The 22,753-nt window shown below is 44.2% G+C and overlaps 1 protein-coding gene across 1 annotated transcript in view; it reads right to left on the reverse strand.

The window, feature by feature from the left end:
- npas1 (neuronal PAS domain protein 1) overlaps window positions 1–22,753 on the reverse strand; it is a 32,846-nt gene that overhangs the window by 4,921 nt on the left and 5,172 nt on the right. Inside the window, exons 3-6 of the mRNA XM_061073616.1 lie at window positions 13,326–13,393; window positions 11,531–11,620; window positions 1,625–1,799; window positions 906–1,018 (exon numbers count right to left, since the gene is read on the reverse strand). Of these exons, the coding sequence (XP_060929599.1) occupies window positions 906–1,018; window positions 1,625–1,799; window positions 11,531–11,620; window positions 13,326–13,393 (446 nt within the window). The remainder of the gene's footprint in view (window positions 1–905; window positions 1,019–1,624; window positions 1,800–11,530; window positions 11,621–13,325; window positions 13,394–22,753) is intronic.

Genomic DNA, 22,753 nt, shown 5'->3' on the forward strand with positions numbered 1-22,753 from the left:
ATCAGATGCACAGATAACTCCCAGCATCCTTCACTCTACAGCAGGGCTATAGAGGCCTGCTGTAGTGTGCAGGACTAGTCAGGTAAGTTTCAATGATATTACTGGGGAAAACATATTATCATGCTGATTGAGGATTGTTCATCTGTTCATCTAGCCTATTTCCATTCATTTATCCATCAATTGCTAAATATGTTTACAGACGATTTCAATTGTTTGGCTAAATATTTATATCTCTGGCATTGCATTAGTGTTTTTTTACAAACTTTTTTCTCATCTTATTCTACTCACTTAATCTCATGTGTGGAGACATTTCACTCCATCCAATGTAGAAGGAAAGGCTGTGTACATTTGCAAATACTGTGCAAAGACCTATGTTAAGAATGACACAACGATGCAGAAGCATATAGTCAAGTGCCCAGTTTCCTCAGGGCTCAAATCAGCCTATGACAAAACAAAATGTTTATATTTATGTCTGTTTATGACAAGGTTAATACAGTTAGTATAAATTACCCACAACATTTCCAGTTTATTCCCGTTAACTGCCGTATATTCCCGTTTATTCCCGTTAATTCCCATGGAAAGTTTCCAACTTTGAATATTCCCGGAATTTTGCAACCCTATACATTTCATATAAATGTAAATGCAATGTCATATTCCGGAGCTAAAGAATGCAGCAGCACTGGTGTTAGAGCAGCGAGTGCAGTGAACTGTCTGGTATGTGCAGCGCTCCAGAGTGAAATAAGGTCACCGCCATAAAACACACTGAAACGACCACCTTGACAATCCTGGCGGCGCTAGACAAAGTGACAAGGCTTGTTATTTTACCAGCTGGGAAACAAGAGGGTGAATGCTGCAAAATGCACAATGCAAGGTGTATTTTCACATGATGATGATGATTTACGTACCTTGTATCCAGAAGACTTGACATGCAGGCCTCTCTTGGTGAGCGTGGACTTCATGCGTATGAAGTAGCCGCGCTCGGTGGGTTCGTCTGCAGGAGAGTGAGGACTCGACGGAGCTGCTGGAGATTAGAGAAGAGGTCAAACAGACATATGCATCCGGCAAAATTTGAAATTCAGTTATTTCTATTTTGATTGTGTAGTTTCTTTGTATTAATGCAGACTGAGAACAGTGAGTGAAATGTAAATAGGACTATTTTCCCATCCGTGCAAGGTTAGATAAGTTGTGTGCTGCCCATCAGGGTCCGACATCTCACTAATGAGGGAGAATGTGTGCCATCCACAGATGGCTTGAGGATTCACTGAGGAGTCTCTTCTACATGTACGTTAAAAATAAAAACATGAATCGGTGAATTACTTTAATAGGTCAGTGATGTATGCAAGACGTATGTTTATAAAAGGCAGTGGCATGGCCACCCTGTACCTTGCACATGTTTAAATTAAAAACATGAATATATGAACCTGTTTAATATTTGAATAGCTTAGTATTGAATGCACAATATCAGGGTAGCTATGTTTCTACATGGCACTAGGCCCAGTTTAATATAAAACACAATCTTATACAATATATTTAGAAGGGGGTCCATCTCTCCACCAGTTTGGGGGTTCTGGGCCTGAAAAACGTTGAAGACCCCTGCTCTAGATATTGACAGTGTAATCTGTACCGGGCTCGGGGGTCCCGGCCAGCGAGGAGGCGGAGGCGGAGCTGGAGGCGCTCTCGGGGGCCGTGTGGCAGCCGGCCTCCGCCCTCAGGTGCGGCCGGATTCCCAGTCGCTCCGCCATCTCCACGTGGTCCGCCGGGTGGATGTAGTCAAACACGCTGCTGCCGGTCAGCTCCACCTGGAGAGAGACACGAGCACTAATCAAAAACAGGAGCTTAGAGCACAAATACCTACACATGAGCGAGTGCACACACACAGACACACACACACACACAGAACAAAAATCAATAGACGTTATGACAGGAAAATGAAAGCGCTGCTCTGGGTTACAACTCAACAAGGAGTGTGGAGGTTGTAAGACATTCCAACACACACACACGTACGCGCACACACACACACACGTACGCACACACACACACACACGTACGCACACGCAAATACATTTAAGTCCAGTCTCAGAGGGGCGAGTGACTACAGTATAACACAAATAAAACCTGGGGAGATAAAAATCAATTGTATTTGCTGATTAAAAACAGGTGAACTCCAAGTATCTCCAAAGGTCACATTACTATTCTTCCTCCTTATTCCCCGTGTCCCACCCTGCTCCTTCATTCAGTCGCAGTCTATCCCAGCAGCGCTACAGCTCTATATGATCCTATCATCATAATGCATCATAGTCGCATCTCTAATCATTTAAAGGTTATAATGGCGCTGCTCTTGCATGGCATCCATAAAAGCAGCACAATCGGAGCAGGTGTGATTCCATCTGAAGCTGTATAAATGAGCGTGTGTGTGAGGGATAGAAAGAGAGAGAAGGAGGGGTGAGAGAGAGAGAGCATGCATGCTTACACACATGTATGCAGCTTCTATTACATCTGCGAGTGTGTGCGACTGTGCATGCGTGTGCCAATACCATTCCATCTGATAAAGCCGTGGCTGCAGCAGCCTCACACCCTTGTCTGTAGGACACAGCCATTTATTACCGGATTAGAGCCATTTACTGCAGGCTTTATGGGAGCTTCAGCAGGCCCTCAAGGACATCACAGCCGGGGGAGATGAAGCCGGCGAAGGTGGGAGCGGAGGAATGAGCGCCGTGCAACATGAGTCACAGAGAGGAGGGCAAAGATGGAGGAAACCCCACCGGGCGAGGGAGAATAAGAGAGGGTTCTTAGTGCCAGACACACACTGGGCTTAATCTCACGGGGGATGCCCTGTATTTTGGAAAATGTTGCCACCTGTAATAAAGACGTTTTAAAATACTCGATCTGATCGGCTCCATATGGCGTCATTTTCCCACATACTGACAAAATGTGTAGCCACCGAACTTTGGAAACAGGAGAGAACAGCCATTTGTTTTATCCATGGACCTATTCTGATGTTTATTTGGGTATTTTCATAAACCAGAATACATGTTTCAAAGATATGTTTGTCATTTTTACCTTGATTTGGATGAGACTGGATGAGATTTGTAGATACTGTAGTAATATAATGTACATCTTATCCACTGCACAACACAGTGTTTGAACGTTTCAAAGGCTGAATCAATTCCAATACTGAACATAAAGAGCACATGACATGTTTGATCAAAGAGAGTAAAATAAAAACTACATTTTAAAATTTCTGCTTAAAATGCATACTTAGACCTTTTTTAGTTTTAGTATATTTATGCTTTTTTCCCCATCACATAATAAGTTGATAAAGAACTGTCGGCAAACTCAAAATTGCGCACCCAGCTGTTATGCAGTAACATTTTTGTGGTCACCAAGTGACTCTAAGACCAACAGTTAATCTCTTTTGGCTCAGTTTTTGGTCTCTACCAACTCCAGAGGTAAATATCAAGGGTTTTAATACATAAATGCTGAAAACTAAATGTGTCTGTCTGGAGTAAGGAGCCGAGCAGGAAGAGGTTTGTCACTGAAAACACTCTTCTGAGGTGGAGGGTGACACTGTGTGAGCTGTAAGAGGGAAGAGAAACAGGAACGTTTCCGGCTGGACAGTTAAACAGCGCTTTGAAACTTGCTCTAAAGGGAAGTTGTGGATTCAAGTGATGGTTTTAATCTGCGCCTCTGCTCGTCTCAGCCACCCCCCCCCCCCTCGAAAATAAGACCTTCTGAATAGATAAAGGTTTTATAAATGAGAAAGAATTCTCTGTAGGTTCATCACTTTGAGCGACATACGCAATGTTATCCTCACATTATCATATATTTCTAATAAAAAAGTGATAATATCCACATTAAGTTGTATGAAGTAGCTTTAACATGTTTTGCAGTGATTGACCAAAGATGTCATCATCAACTGAAATATATGGTGTCAGGAAAAAGGACAAAATTAGATCTAAAATACTCTGACAAAATCAGCAATTTCTTTTTTATTCTATAAAACATCCATTGGGCCATAAAGTCTAAAGCCCTTAAAAAAGAAACGCAGAGACAGAGCTACGTGTGAAAAACATCTGAATTTACAGGGAGGTGTTATTTTCTTATCACTCTTCCCTTTGAATGTAATGACTACGTTTTGGATTCATTTTGATTCTGACGTTAAAACTAATGTTTAAATATTAAGAGGTTTAATTTCGGCATTAAGAGGCTGGATATTTGACAAGTAAATGGACTGCGTTTGGTTTCTAAAATCTTACACTGATGATTACACTGAGACATCTCTGTCAGCTTCCATCTATGCTTAAGGTGTCTGTATTTCATAAATAGCAATCTCCCAGCCGAGGGAATTCTTGTCCTTTTTTTTAAACAAGGACTAAAATTTACCTCCGCTCAGAACACTGGACCGGCCGTGTGAAAGAGACACAATCCCCCCGGCCCGTGTGGTATTGGAAAACAAGGTAGAGAGACAAACAGGTCCTTATGGGCTTTACTGGGCTTAAGACCTATCCGAATAATATCACTCCATCACTGGCAGGAGGGAGGGATTGAAAAAAGATCAGACAGAAATGAGAAGATGAGAAAGAGAAGGAGCGATTGAGAGGATGAGTCAGGCTCAGACATAAAACAGGTAGAGAATGTGGCGCGAAGGGGAGACGTGAGGAGAGACCCAGATCATTCAAATCTCTGAGTGTGTGTGAGTGTCTGTGTGTGTGTGTCTGTGTGTGTGTGTGTGTGTGTGCGCACCTCTGCTTCTCTGTGTATGTGACTAGACTGTCTGTTTTTGTGTCTCCGTGTGTCATTGTTTGTGTGAGTAGTTGTCTGTCTGTGCAACCTGTGTGCGTGTGAGTGTGTGCGCAGGCAGACATACACGTACATGTATGTATGTCGGTGTGGTGGGGTTTGGGGTGGGGTGTGGCGGCGGGTGGGGGGGGCAGTGAGCAGGGGGGAAGGAGAGACATGATATAAATAATAGCAGGGGGCTTTAATATGTATGAGGCATCCGGGCAGTGGTCCACAACACACTCTCAGCCCTCAGCCCTCACTGACTGATGGGAGAGGAGAGAGGGAGGCAGGGGGAGGAGGAGGAGGGGGAGGAGGAGGAGGGGTGGCGGGGGCTGCATACTAACCATTCCCAGATCAATTCTCTCCTCCCTCAATCCGCCATCCTTCCTCCCTTCTCTTTACCCCATTTATCCCTTTCCTTTCTCCTCCCGGCCCCCTTGTGCTTTCAATCCTCACTCCTTTTCCATCTCTCCTCCCCTCTCCCGATTCGTCATCTTTCTTTTTCTCTGCCTTTGTCTCCCCCCCCCCCCTTCCACTCCTCCCTCCATCCATCTATCCCCGTGCTTCTGGTCCGGAGGAGACCCGGTGAGAAGAGGAACGATACCTGCCGGCGCCGGGGGAGTGGGGGGGGGGCGGCGGCGGGCTCTGCCCTTGGTCAAGGTGCCTGACCTGGGCTAAGTCGGCTAAGCACCCCCCCCCCCGTCTGGGGAGCAGCCCAGGGTGTAAGCCGGGGGCAGAGGGGTCAGACGGCAGGGGGGGGGGTCCACAGGGGCGACGTGTCCTCTAAACAAACCACCAGTTACACTTTTCCGACTCGGAACATCATTTGTTTGTCTGTCCTCTCTCTCTCCCCCCGGGCCCGCCCCCTCGCTCGCCCACAAAGCATACACAAGTGTTTTTGTCCTCCTCTCCTCTCCGTCCCACCTTTTCCTTTCTCTCTCTCCTTATGTGTTTTTCTTTCCTCATCATTTGTTTCCATCAACACACTGTTCACTCCATCTCGTCTCTCCTCTCACTCTCTCTCTCTCTCTCTCTCTCTCTCTCTCTCTCTCTCTCTCTCTCTCTCTCTCTCTCTCTCTCTCTCTCTCTGCCCTTTCTGGCCGCCTCTCATCATAAACTTCCTCCGCCCCCCCCCCCCACTCTCATCTTTTCCGGGAAGGTAAACGTGTCTTTGTGTGTTCGAGGTTTTGAAACGTAATCTTTGATCATAAATAATTTCATTAGAATGCTGATGGCTCAGCTCCTGTTTGAGGAGATGTGATGGGTTAGGCCATCTGCTCAGCTGATAAGAACAGCTCTGTTTTATTAGCATCTCTCCACCGAAGCCTCAGCTGCCGTGTTTACCTCGGCAATCCCACGGCGCATTTCATTCCTACTGCACATTGAAACTCTATTTACACACTCGCTCCTCTTTACCACTGTCTCTCTTTTCTCTCCGGTATTTTCTCGCCCCCTCCCGTAATTGTCTGTCTGGTTCTCTTTACTTCTCCCTGTGCCGCCCTTTTTGTTTCGTCTTCCAGCTTCTAACAACTCCGTCTTCCTCTTTTGGCTGTTTGTCTTTTCAATATTTTGAACTCGTGTTTATTTGATCGCTATTTGTGTGCGGGCGTTTTCAATGTGTCTTTGAAAAGTGACACAAGACTCTTGTCCTTATCTTACATACATATTAAGTCCATGTCAGTTCATAGAGTAACACCTACAAATTCACATGCCTGTACATCATTGGCTGCTGTATTGAATCCTCCTCTCAATATTAACTGTAATGTCAAATAGGGTTGCACAATTCCGGGAATATTCAAAGTTCGAAACTTTCCATGGGAATTAACAGGAATATACAGGAATATACGGGAATATATGGGAATATACAGGAATTAACGGGAATAAACTGGAAATGTTGTAGGTAATTTATACTAACTGTATTTACCTTGTCATATACAGACATAAATATAAACATTTTGTTTTGTCATAGGCTGATTTGAGTCCTGAGGAAACTTTGGGCACTTGACTATATGCTTCTGCATTGTTGTGTCATTCTTAACATAGGTCTTTGCACAGTATTTGCAAATGTACACAGCCTTTCCTTCTACATTGGATGGGGTGAAATGTCTCCACACATGAGATGCACGTGGCATTGTTCTGTAGAATAAGATGAGAAAAAAGTTTGTAAAAAACACTAATGCAATGCCAGAGATATAAATAGTTAGCCAAACAATTGGAATCGTCTGTAAACATATTTTATAATTGATGGAAATTTACCGGAAACTTTCCGCCCCTTTGCAACCCTACATAAGATCCATGTCAGTTCATGGCGCAACACCTACAAATCCACATGCCCATACATCATTGGCTGCTGTATTGAATCCTCCTCTCCATATTATCTCTAATGTCAAATATAATTCTGCACCTTTATCCCGGCAAATAGTTGCTGCAGATATGACTGTGATCAGGCCGCACTGACTGTTTGTGTTCCCTATGCCGAAGTGCAGAACCTAACACCCCCTGACCCCCCCCCTGCTTGTGACCTCAAGTGGTTGAATGAATGCACCTTACTGCAGTGATGCGGAAGGTGCACTCCAGGACCATGTGACATCCCTGTTGGGTTGCTGTTGCTGGCTTGAAACCTTTTGACCAAAGAGGACAAACGTACTTTGCTTCCCTGAGTTAAGTTGCGTTTGTTTTGCAACGTGCAGACATGAGACAAATTAAAGGTGTAACCAACTTAGAGTGGATTAGATAAGGTGTTGGGAAACCTCACGCCACTAGAGCAGCGTCGGTGAGTCCTAGCATTGATTCATCAAGTCTCTGAAACGCTACCCGAGGGATAAACAATATTCCAACTGCAGATATTCCCTCATATGATGTTTTGATGATGGCGGCGAAGACTGACTACTGTCTAACATGTTATTCAATTTGGCTGAAATCTTGTGACTGCAAATGCTGTAGGAATGTGATTAACACCATTTTTTAATTTTCAATTGTCAAGAGCTGTCATCCTGTTTCTCCAACATTTCCTTTCAATTGTTATTGTCATCTAAAAAGAGCTGCTTATAATGATTGCTGCTCATAATTTTTGTGATTGAAAAAGTGTAAAATTTGAGCGCACAGTAGCATCAAGTAATGAGACGCAATTGATGCAATCAAAGTCATTCAAATCATCATAATATCTCATGTAGAACTAGTACCATCCACGATCAAAATGTAAAGTATCTATGGTGACTCCTGATCGAAATCTATTATTCCATGCAAAAAGGTATTCTGAAGTTCAACTACAAATATAATGAGGCCTCAGGAGTTGAACAATTAAAGTTCACAAGTTGGTTCTTGTCTTCACAGGACGTCTGTGTCACGTCCTGGAAACAAACCACCTCCTTGTTGCCAGGAGGGATCCCTCTGACACGGCTCGGCGAGAAAGCACTGCCCATATTACAGTGAATACACACAGTACATTAGAGTCGTTTCATAGTAAAAAGATTAACTTTAGAAGATAACCACTGGGTCTGCTCTTCATTAAAAGGTATTTTTACTCTAAACGAGTTGTGTATTTTGCTCCCCATCTCCTCCAGCAGGGGTGGGGGACCTATTTGTCCTTGGGACTGTGTACTCTACGAGATAATTCATGTACATACAAAAAAACAACAACTCATAATTAAAAAAAATCTCATGACAGCAATTATTTTTTCCGCAAGAAAGGTCTAACGAAGTCCTTCAGGGTGGTCGCTTCTGGCTGTGTGCCTGTCAGGTCAGGCTGGAGGAAATGAGAAGCAACGAGCATCATAGCACCTTTCAGGAAGAGAAAGCAGCTGCAGAATGTCACATTTAAAGTCAGCGGGCCTGGTTCTGCAAGGGATGGGAGTGATGAAATCTCGAGCATCAGTACAACTGGAGCCAAACAGCTACAGAGAGTGACTCATAAGAACAAATTCTGTTGGTTACGTTAAAGCTCTTCAGTGGAGCTTTCACCAGACCACATTCTGACTGACACGACGTGAGGCAGGCAAGTTTTGCGGTGAGCTCATATAACCAAAAATTTAAAAGCTGCAAAGCTGCAAAAAGCAGACAGATTAAAATTGTTCCTAAATGTCAAATTCTCTCAAAGAGCCGTCACCGAGCAGATAAATATGCAACAAGATATAAAAAAAACACGGATTCACACTGCAAGATATCTCCAGCTTTTCTCTCTGGAGTGTGATCAAACAATAAACATAGGAAAAGCCACCTAAACAGACATGTATGTGCCTGGACTCACTGCAGAGTGGGATGTGAGGCAGGAATGTGTCTTTGCAAATCATGTTTAACTCGAGCAAAAGTGAGGATTTGTCATTATCATCATCACCGTGAGAGGAGATCAGACATCAGACATCTCGTCAAACTAGGGGTGCAACGATTAGTCGACGTCGTCGACAAAAATCGATGACCAAAATAGTCGCCGACGAATTTACTAGTCGATGAATCGTTGGTGACGTCATAGCGCGTGTTTCTCGTGCCGCGCAGCGGAACTAAACAGCGTTTTACCGGAGGTGCTGATGGAGTGAGCCATCTCGCTCCCTTCCTATCTCTGAAAGTCGTGCATGTGCAATAGCGACGAAACATGGACCGCGTCGGCGTCCGCTGCCGCGCGCAGTCGCGCACCAGGAAGTAAAAAGTTCCGGAGAACTTCACTCTTAACAGCCCGAGAAAAACTACCTTCAGTATCTGCACAGCGGACCTGCTCTGCATGGAAGCATGACACACGCATGTGAGGGGGAGGAGTCACGTGTGACTTCGTAACAGAGACGATGCAGACTCGCCTCTGTCACGTGTTATATATACACGTATATACCTTTATATATACAGTCTATGGTATATACCTGCGCGCAGGATTCTAGCATCCATTACAACAATACGGTTTAACTTTTTTTTAACGAGTTTAAAAGCGTTATGTTATCCTATTGCCTGACAAACGTCTTGTTTTAATCAAAATGATTTAGTCTGAAGAAGACTGTAGTTTCGTTTGTTGATGTTTTTATTTATGTTATTTTCCCTGTCCTTTCTGTTAACACGAAAAATGGATACTTGAATTTTAATTTATTTTTAGTACCAGCACTTGGCCTGTTCTTGGTTCACAGTAAAAAGGGAAACTTAAATTTAAATTAATATTTTTTATTAGCACTTTGCCTGTCCTTGGTTTTAAATGGACAAAAACTTGATTTTTCTTTGCTTTTGTGTCAACAGTACCCTTATATGAAACAAAGTTTATTAAAAGACATTTTTGTTAATGAAGTATCGATCTTTATTGTCTTTATTTTCAGTCATCACATGCCTTGAACAACCTCAAGCTAAATTTAAAAGCTGCTTGCTAAATAATAGCAATTGAGAATTTGTGTCATTCATAATCCGATTAGTCGATTAATCCTTTCAATAATCGGTGACTAATCGACTATCAGAATAGTCGTTAGTTGCAGCCCTACGTCAAACAGCAGCAACTGCAGACTTTGAATGAAAGACGTTAGTAATACAGTAATTTAACTGTACGGTGGAGGGAATGTTTTAAAGACTGTTCATAAAGATTATCCCTAGATTAACTACTGAACAGATTACTATCACACTTGGTGGAAGGATGCATTATGGGTCAGGGAAGAAACCATTAAATGATGGGGCTGATTCAGATTTCCCACCTCCCACTTTCTTTAACATTGTGAGATCGGAAGTTGTTTGGCAATTCCGCTCGTTTCCAAAGAAATAATTCATGGATCTTGATGAGAAAAAAGAGGCATATTGGGGCGAGTGGGTGAATTTTGGTGCAAAATAGGTAATCGCTCTCTAAAACGAGTTTAGGGCGAGGGATAGGAAAAAGGTTTCCTTCCACTTTCTTACAGTGCGGTCATGTCAGGGACGAGCTACGAGAAACAAACTAGAAAAAAAGCAATATTAACATTATCACTTCATATGCAACACGTACGAGGGAATGTTTACAGCAACCATCTGCTTTTATAATGTACATATGGCACGAGCATATTATACTCAGGGATTCAAGTGTTAACACTTAGCCTTTGAAGCTGCCACGAGTCGACCCCCAATTACAGCAAACGTGCGTGTTAAAAAACACTAAATTAGTTGTGTTATTGTAGCACTAACTTCTCTCTCTCATGCTGTACCGATTCTTCTTACTTGGAAACATCTCTCTCTTATCACACCTCTCCTCCTTTCCTCCCCCTCTCTTTCTCTCCCCGGCTGTCTCTATCTATCTTCCCATCCCCCTTGGTGTTTTTCCCCCTCCCTACAATCAATGTGGCTTTTAAGATGCCTATCGATTTGTTCCCCCAGACAGGCCCAGTGCGCTGGGGCGACACTTTGATTGCTGGACCAGTAATTACTGTTATTATTTATGCATCTGGGCAAAATGGCAGGACTTAACATTCACAGTACAAGAGGCCACAGGCAATCAACAGAGGTGAGCACCTGGAGAGCGAGCGAGGGCGGCGGAGAGAGGCAGAGAGAGAGCGGCATCGGCCCCGGGAGAGTTGCACTCCAGAGATGAGCGCGAAGAGTGCAGTCAAAGATATTCACACACACAAACGCACACACACACACACACGCACACACACGCACGCACACTCATGGGACGGGATATGAAAGCGTAAGCAGCAGATAGGCATAGGTGTGCAGATGCACTTGTATACAAAGGATTATTTTAGTGTGTGTGTGTACATGTGTGTGTGTGTGTGTGTGTGTGTGAGTGTGTTGTGTGTGTGTGATGAGGCTGTCTTACCTGTGAGAGTCCCAGGTAGATAGAAACTGTCTCTGAGATGTAGAGGAACCGTCCCTCCTGACTGACCACGAACACAAAGCCATCCAGAGACTGTGCACATGAAAAGAAACACACGCACATCACAACCATCGACAAACACACACACACAAACACACAGACACACACACATGCATACACATAAAGGCAAACAGAAACAAGACAGACAAATTAGAGCAATTAGTGTGTATCGAACAAATTACAATGAGCTGGATAACAAACAACCTGTCCCCCCTCTGCCTCTCAATTCAAAAACATGCACACACACACACAAACATACACACACTCACACACACACACAACCAGACATTTCGACACACACATACACAAACATACATGAGTAAATAGAGCTTATAGGCCAGAGCTGTTTCAACCAATGGGAATAAACTCAGTCAAAGCTTCGGCCTGCATCCTCGCACACACACACACACACACACACACACACACACACACACACACACTCATGCTTGTAAACACACTCCCAGACACCAGTACAGACCCAGACAGAACAGGAGTCATCACAGTCTGCAGTGACTCTAATGAGAAGTGAAAGGTATACAGCCAGCCCATTAGAGAGGACTGCTTCAGAGAATAATATTAATCGTCATAACAAGCGTCCTGGAGTGAGCCGACACAGACTCTCTCACTCACACAGACGTACACACAGACCGGTGTCACCTCGCTCTAGAAGAGTGATTGCTATTTTGGCGGCCCGGCGCTTAAAGTGGCAGCGGTAATTTATGCAACTGACACATCCAGTATGCAAATGTGTGGCCTGGGTGCGGGGCGCCGTGTGTCGTGGCGAAGGGAAACCAGCCGCCTGAATGTCGGAGAACTAAAGTGCAATTATCAGGCTATTACGGCGGGAGGACGGCTGGGAGGGGAAGAATCATACCGTTTTTCTGGAGCGTTAATTTGATTTCTATCAGCGCCGTTCCCTGAGCCTGCCCACCTCCTTTAAAACGCCGGAGGAGAGCCGACGTATGTAGCGTTTCTTTGTTTTACCACAAACCCCTCTCACGTCGGAATTCTCAGCCGCTATTCCCTGTCTCCTTTCCGTTTCCTACTTAATCCCTCCAACTTTTTTCTTTATCCCTCTCTCCTCTGGCTGCTCCCCCCCCCCTCTCTCCCTCAGCCTGCTCCTGGTCTAAAGTACAATCTGCAGAGTTACCTTCTTCACACTTCCTCTCAGTCTTTGTCTCTACATCCCGCATTTCGTCATCCCTGCAGCCCTCCTGCCCCAGAATCCCCCCTCAGGCTCCATTCATCTGTCAGTGCAAAAGGGGGGGGGGCATTCTTTGGCAGCCGACAATATCGTCCGAGCATCTGAGCTCTATATGATGTGTGTGTGTGTGTGTGTGTGTGTTTGTGTGTGTGTGTGTGTGTCCGTGTTTGGAGTTTGACTGAAGTATAAGTCTCAGATTGAGGGTGTGAAGCTGATGAAATCTCACTCAGAACTCGACAAAATGTGACACAACACTGTCACTGAAAAAATACTTGATCCAACCGAATTGTGATAAAATCTGACAGGCAAAAGTTTCCATACTTTGACCTTTCACATAAACAGAAGTGTTTCTACGTCTCAAGCTACATAAATCTTTTCAAAACTCACTAGACAATCTGATAAATGCAGATGTTTCCTCACAAACCCACAAAAATGAATCAATTAGGTGAAAATACATAATATGAAGCCCCAGTAGTGACGTGGTGTCAGTGTAACTGTTAGAAAGGAGGAGTGGTGTGGATGCTGAGGTCTCACCTGCAGGAGATGTGCCCCGAGGTGCTGCTCGAACATGTCAGTCGCCAGAGAGAGAGCCGATCGTCGGACTGAGGAGACACAGGAGAGAAACACACTTCAGACATTAAATGATGATATTTCATTTAAAAACCGTATTTAACAGAAAACATTCTGACTTTTAATATCAGGAAATGTAAAGGTGTTAATATTGGTTCCTTTCTGACGTCCCACTGAGTTGGAAAAGTGGAATTCAGCCATCATTCATTTTATTTTTTACATATTTTTCCTGTTTCCTTAGCATTTTTCAGACATGCACTGAGGTCCAGACATTTTCATGAAATTCCGCAGAGGGCCTGTGTGCGTGAAAGCAAATGTCCGAGTCAGTCTCTCCGTGACATTTTTTGGAACTTTCTGTGCAAGTCACCAAGTAAGTATGACCAGAGGATATCAATGACAGATGCAAAAATGAAAAAAAAACAGAAAAATAATACAAATATCTCAAGATGAAAAACAGGTTTCATATAAGAAAAAGATGAGGATGTCAACTTGGAAAAAAGACAATGAGATTTCAGAGCTTTTAGCGATAAGGCCAGACCCCGGTGTTAAAGTGCTGCAAACAAAAACATGTGATTTCCACAGCAGATTGTATCTGTTATGTCCTGCTTCCTTCAGGCTCCGCCCACACGCCACCGCTCGCCTGAATTATCCTGTTGGGCTGAGCCCGTCTGATCCGGACAATTATCTGCTGCGTTCTTCATTTACGAAAGACAAACTTTCATGGACTTCACGTCTGAAAACAGCTCTACTGTGACAAGTCAAACTATCTTCCATCATGTTCCAAATGTGAGACATTTAAAAATTCTGATTTTAATAGCAACTTCAGGTAGTATCTGTCAAAGTAGCAGAGTTTGCTGAAGCCACTTATTCCCCCTCACTGTTAGACGGATCTGTGAGGGATTTTTCCTTAGTTACAAACTAAAATGTAAAAACAGCTTTGCCCTGGTTCAAATCCCCTCTGTGAATTGTCCTGCTTGTTGTTCTCCACCTCTCTCTCTCCTCTGATTGTCGGCCATCTGTCGATTGTCACATAGCACAAAATGCAGAAGCACAAAATGCCACAAGAAATATGTGTTCGACTCGTTTGTATCCTTTCATTTATATCGGTATAGAATAAAGTAAGAAAAATCACAGGATGGAAATTCATGTGTTCTGTATCTTTGTAAACTTAAAGGTTTATAAAGTTCACATGAGGTGAACAAGCTCCAAAAAGCTGCGTACTGTAACTTTTTGGACATTTACAGTGACCTGCAGGGATATAAAGTTACATCAATAAACTTTGACGTCAACAAAACTTTGTAAGATTATCCATTATTCATATGATCTGTAAATAAGACTTGTAGGGGTTTTAAATAATGCTGCGTCTCTGTGACGTCATTAAATCTGAACTTTCACCGAAACGTGAAAGTTGAACCAATCGTTGTCTGATAAACAGAAGAATCGACCGAAGCGGTTGTGTCTCTAAAACAACTGAGCATAAGGACGGGTGCCATGTGACACACACCACTCAAAACTGATGCCATACACGCAAACAAACACACACACACACACACACACACTGATGGTGTCTGCATCGCCACTCCTAATGCATCCCAAACACAAGCTATCAGAGCTGCTTCAGTGCCAAAGTGGTGCTGTTTACCAAGGCAATTACAATCCAAATAGAGTTGGAGGTGGTTAGAGGAGAGGGGGGGTGGGGGGGGGGGGGTGGTTGAAGATAGGTACGAGAGGAGCAGAGAGGGTACGGCTGGGGAAAATGAGAAAACACTAAGGAAGGCGAGAGTGATCACTTTCTCCGAAGCACGCCGGGCTGCAGCGACGTGGAAGATTAATTTAGCAATCAGCCGTATTTACTGTTTTATGTCAGAAAGAGTCGGTGACGGCTCGCGTGTGTGCACCTGCGAGTGTGTGATTGGAAAAGTGTGCGCCATATGTGAGCACTAATCTCACTCCACCAGGACTGCTGCTGAGTACAATGTCCCCGCTCCGGCAGAGACAAACTCTGTGTACGTGTGTGTGTGGGTGTGTGTATACGGAGTGTGTGCGTGTGTGGTTGCACGTGAATATATGAATGTGTACGTGTGTGTGTGTGAGTCTGCGCGTGTGACTGAGAGGATCCTCGGACATCTCTCAGTGTGTGTGTGTGTTGCTGCAAGGCTGAGGGAAATCAATACACGTTATGACAGGAAAATGAAAGCGCTGCTCTGGGTTACAACTGAACACAGAGGGAGGGTCGGAACACACACACATGCAAACACACACACACACACGCACACACACACACACACTGTCCAGCTGCCTGCCTGTGATGTGGGTTTGGTGAATATAAGAGGGAGGCATTCCATTAGAGCAAAACACACACACACCGGCACATACACGCACACACGCACCACGCACGCACGCACGCACACACACACACACACACACACACACACACACGCACACACACACGCAAGCACGCACGCACTTTAGGAATACACACAGCAATGAATTCTCATGTACAGACTACACAGCTGCAACATGCCCCACGATTAAACAACACAAATACCCACACTCACACACACTCTCTCTCTCTCTCCCTCTCTCACACACACACACACACAAACGCAAACACACAAACACACATAAATACAGAGTTGCCGGACAAAGCCACAGTGGCATTGTGGGATTGGGGTCCCCCTGTGTGACAGAGTGTGAATATAAATAAGGCAAGTCCATTCAGGGCTCTGAAAGGGGGTCTGGTGCTGGGACCCTTCAGCCTGGCCAGCCTCTGCCTGGAGGGGGATGGGGAGCCCCTCTCACTGCCTGCCTGCCTGTCAGGGTCCCCCCCCCGGGCCGGGATGGAGCCGCATCACTGGGGAGTCGGGAGGAAGCAACCCCCATCAGGAGACCAGATGAGAATGAATGGAAGTAAACACACATCCACACGCGCACACACACCTACAAAACTGATGTCATTTTGGGACTGCTGCGAGAGCGAAAAGCAATACATGGAAGGAGAGTGTGTGTGTGTGTGTGTGTGTGTGTGTGTGTGTGTGTGTGTGTGTGTGTGTGTGTGTGTGTGTGTGTGTCCTGGGTTCCGTGCTGCAGATCCCTGGAGGTGTGAAGGTGATGGTGGGTGATCAGTAGTGCTGAGTAGTGTCAGCGGGGCGAAGGATGTGACATGAGGCCAGGAGGGCTGACGGATGAGACTGCGTGCACACACACACACACAGACACACACACACAAATACTCTCACACACGCACACACAGACACACACACACACACACACACACACACACACTCACAAGCACAAATACACAGAGGACCATTTATTAAAGACTGCCAGGGTACAATAGGGCGGCCAGGAAACCAAAACACTTGCGTTTGTGTGTGTGTGTGTGTGTGTGTGTGTGTGTGGTGTGTGTGTGTGTGTGTGTGTGTGTGTGTGTGTGTGTGTGTGTGTGTGTGTGTGTGTGTGTGTGTGTGTGTGTGTGTGTGTGTGTGTGTGTGTGTGTGTGTGTGTGTGTGTGTGTGTGTGTGTGTGTGTGTGTGTGTGTGTGTGTGTGTGTGTGTGTGTGTGTGGGCACACATGCACAAACGTGTGCACATGTGAAGAAAGAGAGTCTCACAGCGGTGTTGGTATCTCACCCCGAGAACAAAGATCCTTCTGTGGTGGTGGTTTGAACCCCGACTTTTATGTGTGTGTTTTTGTGTGTGAGTTTGTTGACGTTGCCTGATTTTGTTTTTATATTCAAATATTTTTACTTCTGTAGAAAATGACCCAATTATAAATTAATTTAATGAGTGAAAATAAATCATTGATGGTTTAACAACAAGGTCAGTCAGGAGCAGAAACGTTAGTATTAATACGATCTACCAGAAGTTGACGAACTGACAGCGTAGACCGATTATCTAAATGTCTTCGGACTTCAAACAGCATTGGTATTAATCCCTCATATGACTGAATAAAAAAATTGCATTCTTAATTGTTTTGAGTTTTAGTCCTTATTCCTGTGCAAAAGCATAATTGTAAGTTAAGTGCTGCGATTCCATCAATCTCAACAGAAAAGGTCAGATGTAAAGTATCTGTGTTGAAATGCTCATTAAAAAAAGCCAAATTTATGAATATTATATAATACTGCTTTCGCTCATGTTTGCCCATTGTCAGTTTCCCACTTTGCAGATATATTGACAAACGTCTTTGCACAATAACACAACCAACTGTTGATCAGTGTAATGGCGTGACACTGGCGAAACAAGCGTTTGAGAGTCTTTCTGCTGCCCTGCATACATATGCTGTTCTGCACACATGTATGATACAAACCAAGCCCTTTCATAAAAACATTGCTCCATAGCACTACTAGAGGTGGAAAACTCCACTGGGTACCTTTGGGGTAAATTGTAAAACAGAGGACATTGGAGATCTTGCTCAGCAGCAGCACATTATAGCCTCTCATGGTTTATTCAATCAACAATAGCGGAACATATTTTTCCCAAAACGTTCGTAAATACACAGTTAGTACCTTCATCCATTAGAAACTAAAGTACTGAGATATACAGTCCGGATCTGGATAGGCACAGATTTTTTGTTCTTCAGGTTCTGCTCATCGCCACATTCAATTTGAAACAAAATAATGGCTCATGCATGAAAGTTTAAGTTGTAATTTGAGTAGGTTTGCATCATTATAGAAAGACCCGTGAGAGAAATAGCCCTTGTAACACAAGAAGCAATAAGTTCAGGTGTGAACACATGGCTGCTAAATGCTGCTTGGACACCTGAGTGTTAGTTCACTCACAGTGTTACATGTGAATATAGCGTTTCTACATGTGTGTGTGTCCAAATATGTATGATCTGTAGTGTACATATTATTTGTTAGTTGGACAAATGTAGCAGTACTGGAGACTGTGGTAAAACAGGATTATTATCAATGTTTAACCTGAACATAAAGTGGATTGACTAGTCTGAATAAACCATTGATTGTTTAAAACCCGTCTGAATTTCTGATGACTTATTCCATGTTCCAAAATCTTCACTGAGTACAGGATCATAGAAGCAGTGGAGAAAACCACTTAATAATGGTTGATGTGAATATGTATTCACCCTTTGTACTGTTTAGTCCTTGCACATGCACATGCACATGCATGTGCTGTGCACAGACCCAGACTCAGACCTGTGTGTGCACACGAGTACTTGGATTGCTCCTTTCTGTCACACTCTCATTTCATTAGCTTCCCATGAGTTTGCTGCTGTGAGGTTTAATTTCATTGAGGGAATAGGAGACAGAATGGGACGGGGCGCGATCGGACACGTTAATTAGAGTCTGACTCGCAGGTCAATTCCCCGGGTTTCCCCTGCACTCCACCAGAAGAAAAGATAGAAATTTCATTTGAATGATTTTCATTATACCTCTGTCTAATACATAATTTAGTCCCACTTAAGTCCCTGAGTAATGGCCGCACATACATGAACACACACCCGAATATTCCCCAACCTTCATGCAGACACACACACACACTCACACCATCTTCGTTTCCTCCCCCACAGTGTCAACCTTTTTAACCAGGTTAAGACGTTGCCATGGGAACCAAACAGATAACAGACAAAGTGAACCCCTCTCTCTCTCTCTCAGGTCCCCCCCCGTCTCTATTGCTGTGTCTCAATTTGCATACGTCCATCCTCACACGTGGCCTTTTGAGTGTATATGTAAGTGCGTTGACACCTGGATGGTGCAGTGGAAATCGGTCAAAAATCGAGACAACGGACGCCTCTCAACCTCAACAGCCGCCATCTTTGACTTTGTAGCGAAATGGGAGGGACCACCACCCTGGGGTAATCTCCACAGCACAAAAAAGAAGGGGCACACACAAGAAATCAAAATAAACATGTTGAAGTCACGTGAGGAAAGCAGGCAGCAGGTGTTTTGGCGAGCAACAACCGAGGTGACATGTTGCGATCGCCGTTTTCGGTGAAGGCGTACCGGCTGTGATTCGGTGTGTACGGACAGAAGAGACTCAGCACTTCTCTCTCTCTCTTCTTATCCATCGAGTTAGGCTCCGTCGTCATAGTTTCAGGACAACTGCGCATCACCTGCCAACTTGTTTACTACCATCCACATGTGACGTCTCAGCTGTTCCACAGTCATAGAGAGAGAGAGAGAGAGAGAGTGACCCTAATCGCGGCGTCCTTCTTTGGCGCAATTATCTTCTCGCGCTGACATCCATCCATCCCTCCCCCCTTTCCTTCCATCGCTCCTCCATCTCCCTCTGTCTCCCCTGCATCGCTCCCTCACTCCTTTTGCGGTCGAACATAATTTGAGTGCAATTAACTTCCCTTAAAAGCCCGGGCCGCTTTAAACGCTGTGAATTAAAGGGGAGGCAGACGCAGGGAGAGCGCGAGGGAGGTGGCAATGAAAGAAAGAAGAAGAAGAAGAGAGAGAGTGAGAGAGAGCGAGTGAAGGCAGAAGGAAAGTCAATGTCAGTGCTGTGGAGGAGAGAGGTGTGTTTGACCTCACTAACACAGACAGTAAAACACTTCAGCTGGCCCTGTTGCTGGCACTGACTTGTCATTGTACTGTACCTTATAAAAGACTGAAGGGTCTCCAGCTGCTCCACTGCACCTGCTACCGGCTCAGTCGCTCCACATTGGTGGAGAGAGAACTCACACAACCAAAAACTATTTTGTTTTGATGGAAATTTTCTTTCCTAATTTTCTTCCATAATAAAAAAGAAACAGCTTCATTTAAAATTTCCATAACTGTAGAAATGTGAAGTTTACACGGTGGATAAAATGACAACTTGAGCCTGTTTATATCCAGTTTGATAACAATACACTCACACAGTTAGGCAGTGTATAAGTATGCTGTATTATTGATTATAATTGACTTGAGTATATATAAAGGTAAACAAAAAATGTCCCTCTCTGTATATACAGTATCTTGCCTCAAATAGAAGCAGTCAGATGATTACACAGGTTTTAAAGAACAATTTGCCAGAGGCTAGACATTTGATGGATGACTTGTCTCCTCTTCCTCTCAATATCCACTATAGTTCTGCACACTAGTGATCAGGGATGGAGCCACTTTATCAAAGACTTGACGGTACACCTGCTCCACCAATCGTGAGACGGTCTCAGCTGTCAATCATGACATCTCAACCCGTAACTAAAACCCAACTCACTTGAAAAAAAATCCTTGTTTTAAGAGCTAAAGGACAGGAACCTCTTTAAGATTATTGTATTTGATGTGTACTCTGACTTTGTCCATGTCCCATCCATTACTATGGAGGAGCCTTTTATGACTGCAGTCATCCACCAGTTGACAATTGAGATGCTCTGGCTTTTTGGGAGGAGCCGCCATGTTGTCCACCTTTATATTTAGTCATCATCAGTTCACCATGACATCACTGTTGGGTGTGGTCACCCAGAGCAACAGAGCATAGATGAATAACGACATTCTCCTGAAGTTTTCCAGAGGGTCTGTTTGTTACTCCTGACATTGTTCAGGACATTTTTACCAACATTGCACTCACTTACTCCAAGTTGTCGTTTAGTAAATCTTGCTAAACTGTGTTTCCTAACTTGTCAGACCACTTAAAGCAAAGTAGGGTGTTTTTCTCAAATGTCAGTGATTAATGTGGCAAGTACAATCTTCTCACAACCCGTAGAAGCAATAGCCAAAGATCCAAAATTACGGATTTTGTCAAAATATAACAGACTGGGAGTGAATAGATAAAACAAAACTGTCCCTCAAAGCTAAATTCACTCAATATAGAGAGATTTTGAAATATAAATCATTTCAAACAAAAGAGTTCAGTCCCTGAATGCACCGTGCAAACAGGCACACACCAAATGGGAATGACCATCGTGGGTCATTTTACTTTTCCTTCTTTCAGTCCTTCCTTTTCGTCCTTCCATAATCTGTCTCGCTCTCCCTCTCTCTCTCTCTCCTCCTACTTCTTCCCCCACTCTCCTGCTTTCTCAATCTCTCTCTCTCTCTTTCTCTCTGTGAAGGTCATGCAATTGATTTTCCTCTGTCTATTCATTTTTCAAGACTGGCTTTGAAACGTGGGAAGCAGACAAAAGCCACACCGGCCCCTCTACTACGCTCCATCCCTCTCCTCCGCCCTCCACCTTCCTTCCCCTCTCTCCGCTCGTCCAAAAAAGCCCTCGGACCAGAGGGAGTGTGGAGGAATGCAACCTCCCCCCACCCTCCTCCATCCACGCTCCTCTCCTTCCTCCCCTCTTTTTCTTCCTTTATTCCTTCTACATTAGTCCCTTCCCCTCCTCTCCATCCTCCTCTCCCTTTCAGCTGGATCTCTGACCACATTCCACTAACGGAATTAAAGTCATGCATCACACTTAAAACCCTGCCAATGCATTGTGGGTAGACTTGTTCAAACTGATGTCCAAATTAGCATCGCATTTTCAGCCTCGGCCCCGCTGCGACTGTGTGACCTGCTTGTAAAAATCTCCAAACATTTAATAAAATACGCACACGTCAGATCCCAACCTCGCCCGGGAAACGCCGTAGATAATTCAGACTGTGACAGCGTCCACACCTGGCGCGTGCTGCGATTCATTGTGTTCGTCTAATGCCTCACAATTTCCCCGTGACCTTCGCTGCAGCAGAGTTCTATATATTTACAGTTATGGTCCACAGTGCTTCTCATTTTAGCGTGAGCAGCGTAGCTCGCATTCGTCTTTTCAGCAACACTTCCAGTTCATTCACAGGACAGCAGCGTAGCTACTTCTCTGCCGAACAGGTATTTTCCATCAAGGCCGCGTAAAAGCCCGGAACACCGAAGCAAAACAATTCACCATGTGCAGAACGCAGTCAAGGCCGCGGCCGTGTGCGAGCACGCTGCTGCATGTGAGCACGCTGCTGCATGTACAGCAAATCACTCAGACTCTCAGATTGTCCGGCACTGCACGAGGGAAACATCGCTGTTTCCTGCGGAGCAACAAGAGTGTGTGACATTGAACAATGAAAACTGTCGAGTATCAGAAAGTAGAACTGGCAGCTTAATGAGATCCAGTTTCTCACATCACTCATGTACAGTGTGTACTTGTATAGTATTATTATTACTATTGTTATTAACAGTGTCACTTTTATAAACTGGTGCTGGTATTATTAATACAATCATTACATCTATAAAAAATATATTTGATGGCAAAACTCTGACTGACTCCTGCAGGATCCAGATCTGACACATATCTACTATAAATATTATTGTAATTGATATTATAAACAATAATATTATTACTATTGTTTATTGTCAATATTACGATTATCATTACTGGTGCTGCTATCATTAATAACATCATTACATCTATAAGTATACTTCTTATTTTTTTTTTCAGAAAAACCACCAGTCTGGCTTAAATATAATAGTTCCTCTCTCTCTGCTCTC

This window comes from Limanda limanda, chromosome 6, assembly GCF_963576545.1.
Source record: "Limanda limanda chromosome 6, fLimLim1.1, whole genome shotgun sequence".
Taxonomy (NCBI): domain Eukaryota; kingdom Metazoa; phylum Chordata; class Actinopteri; order Pleuronectiformes; family Pleuronectidae; genus Limanda; species Limanda limanda.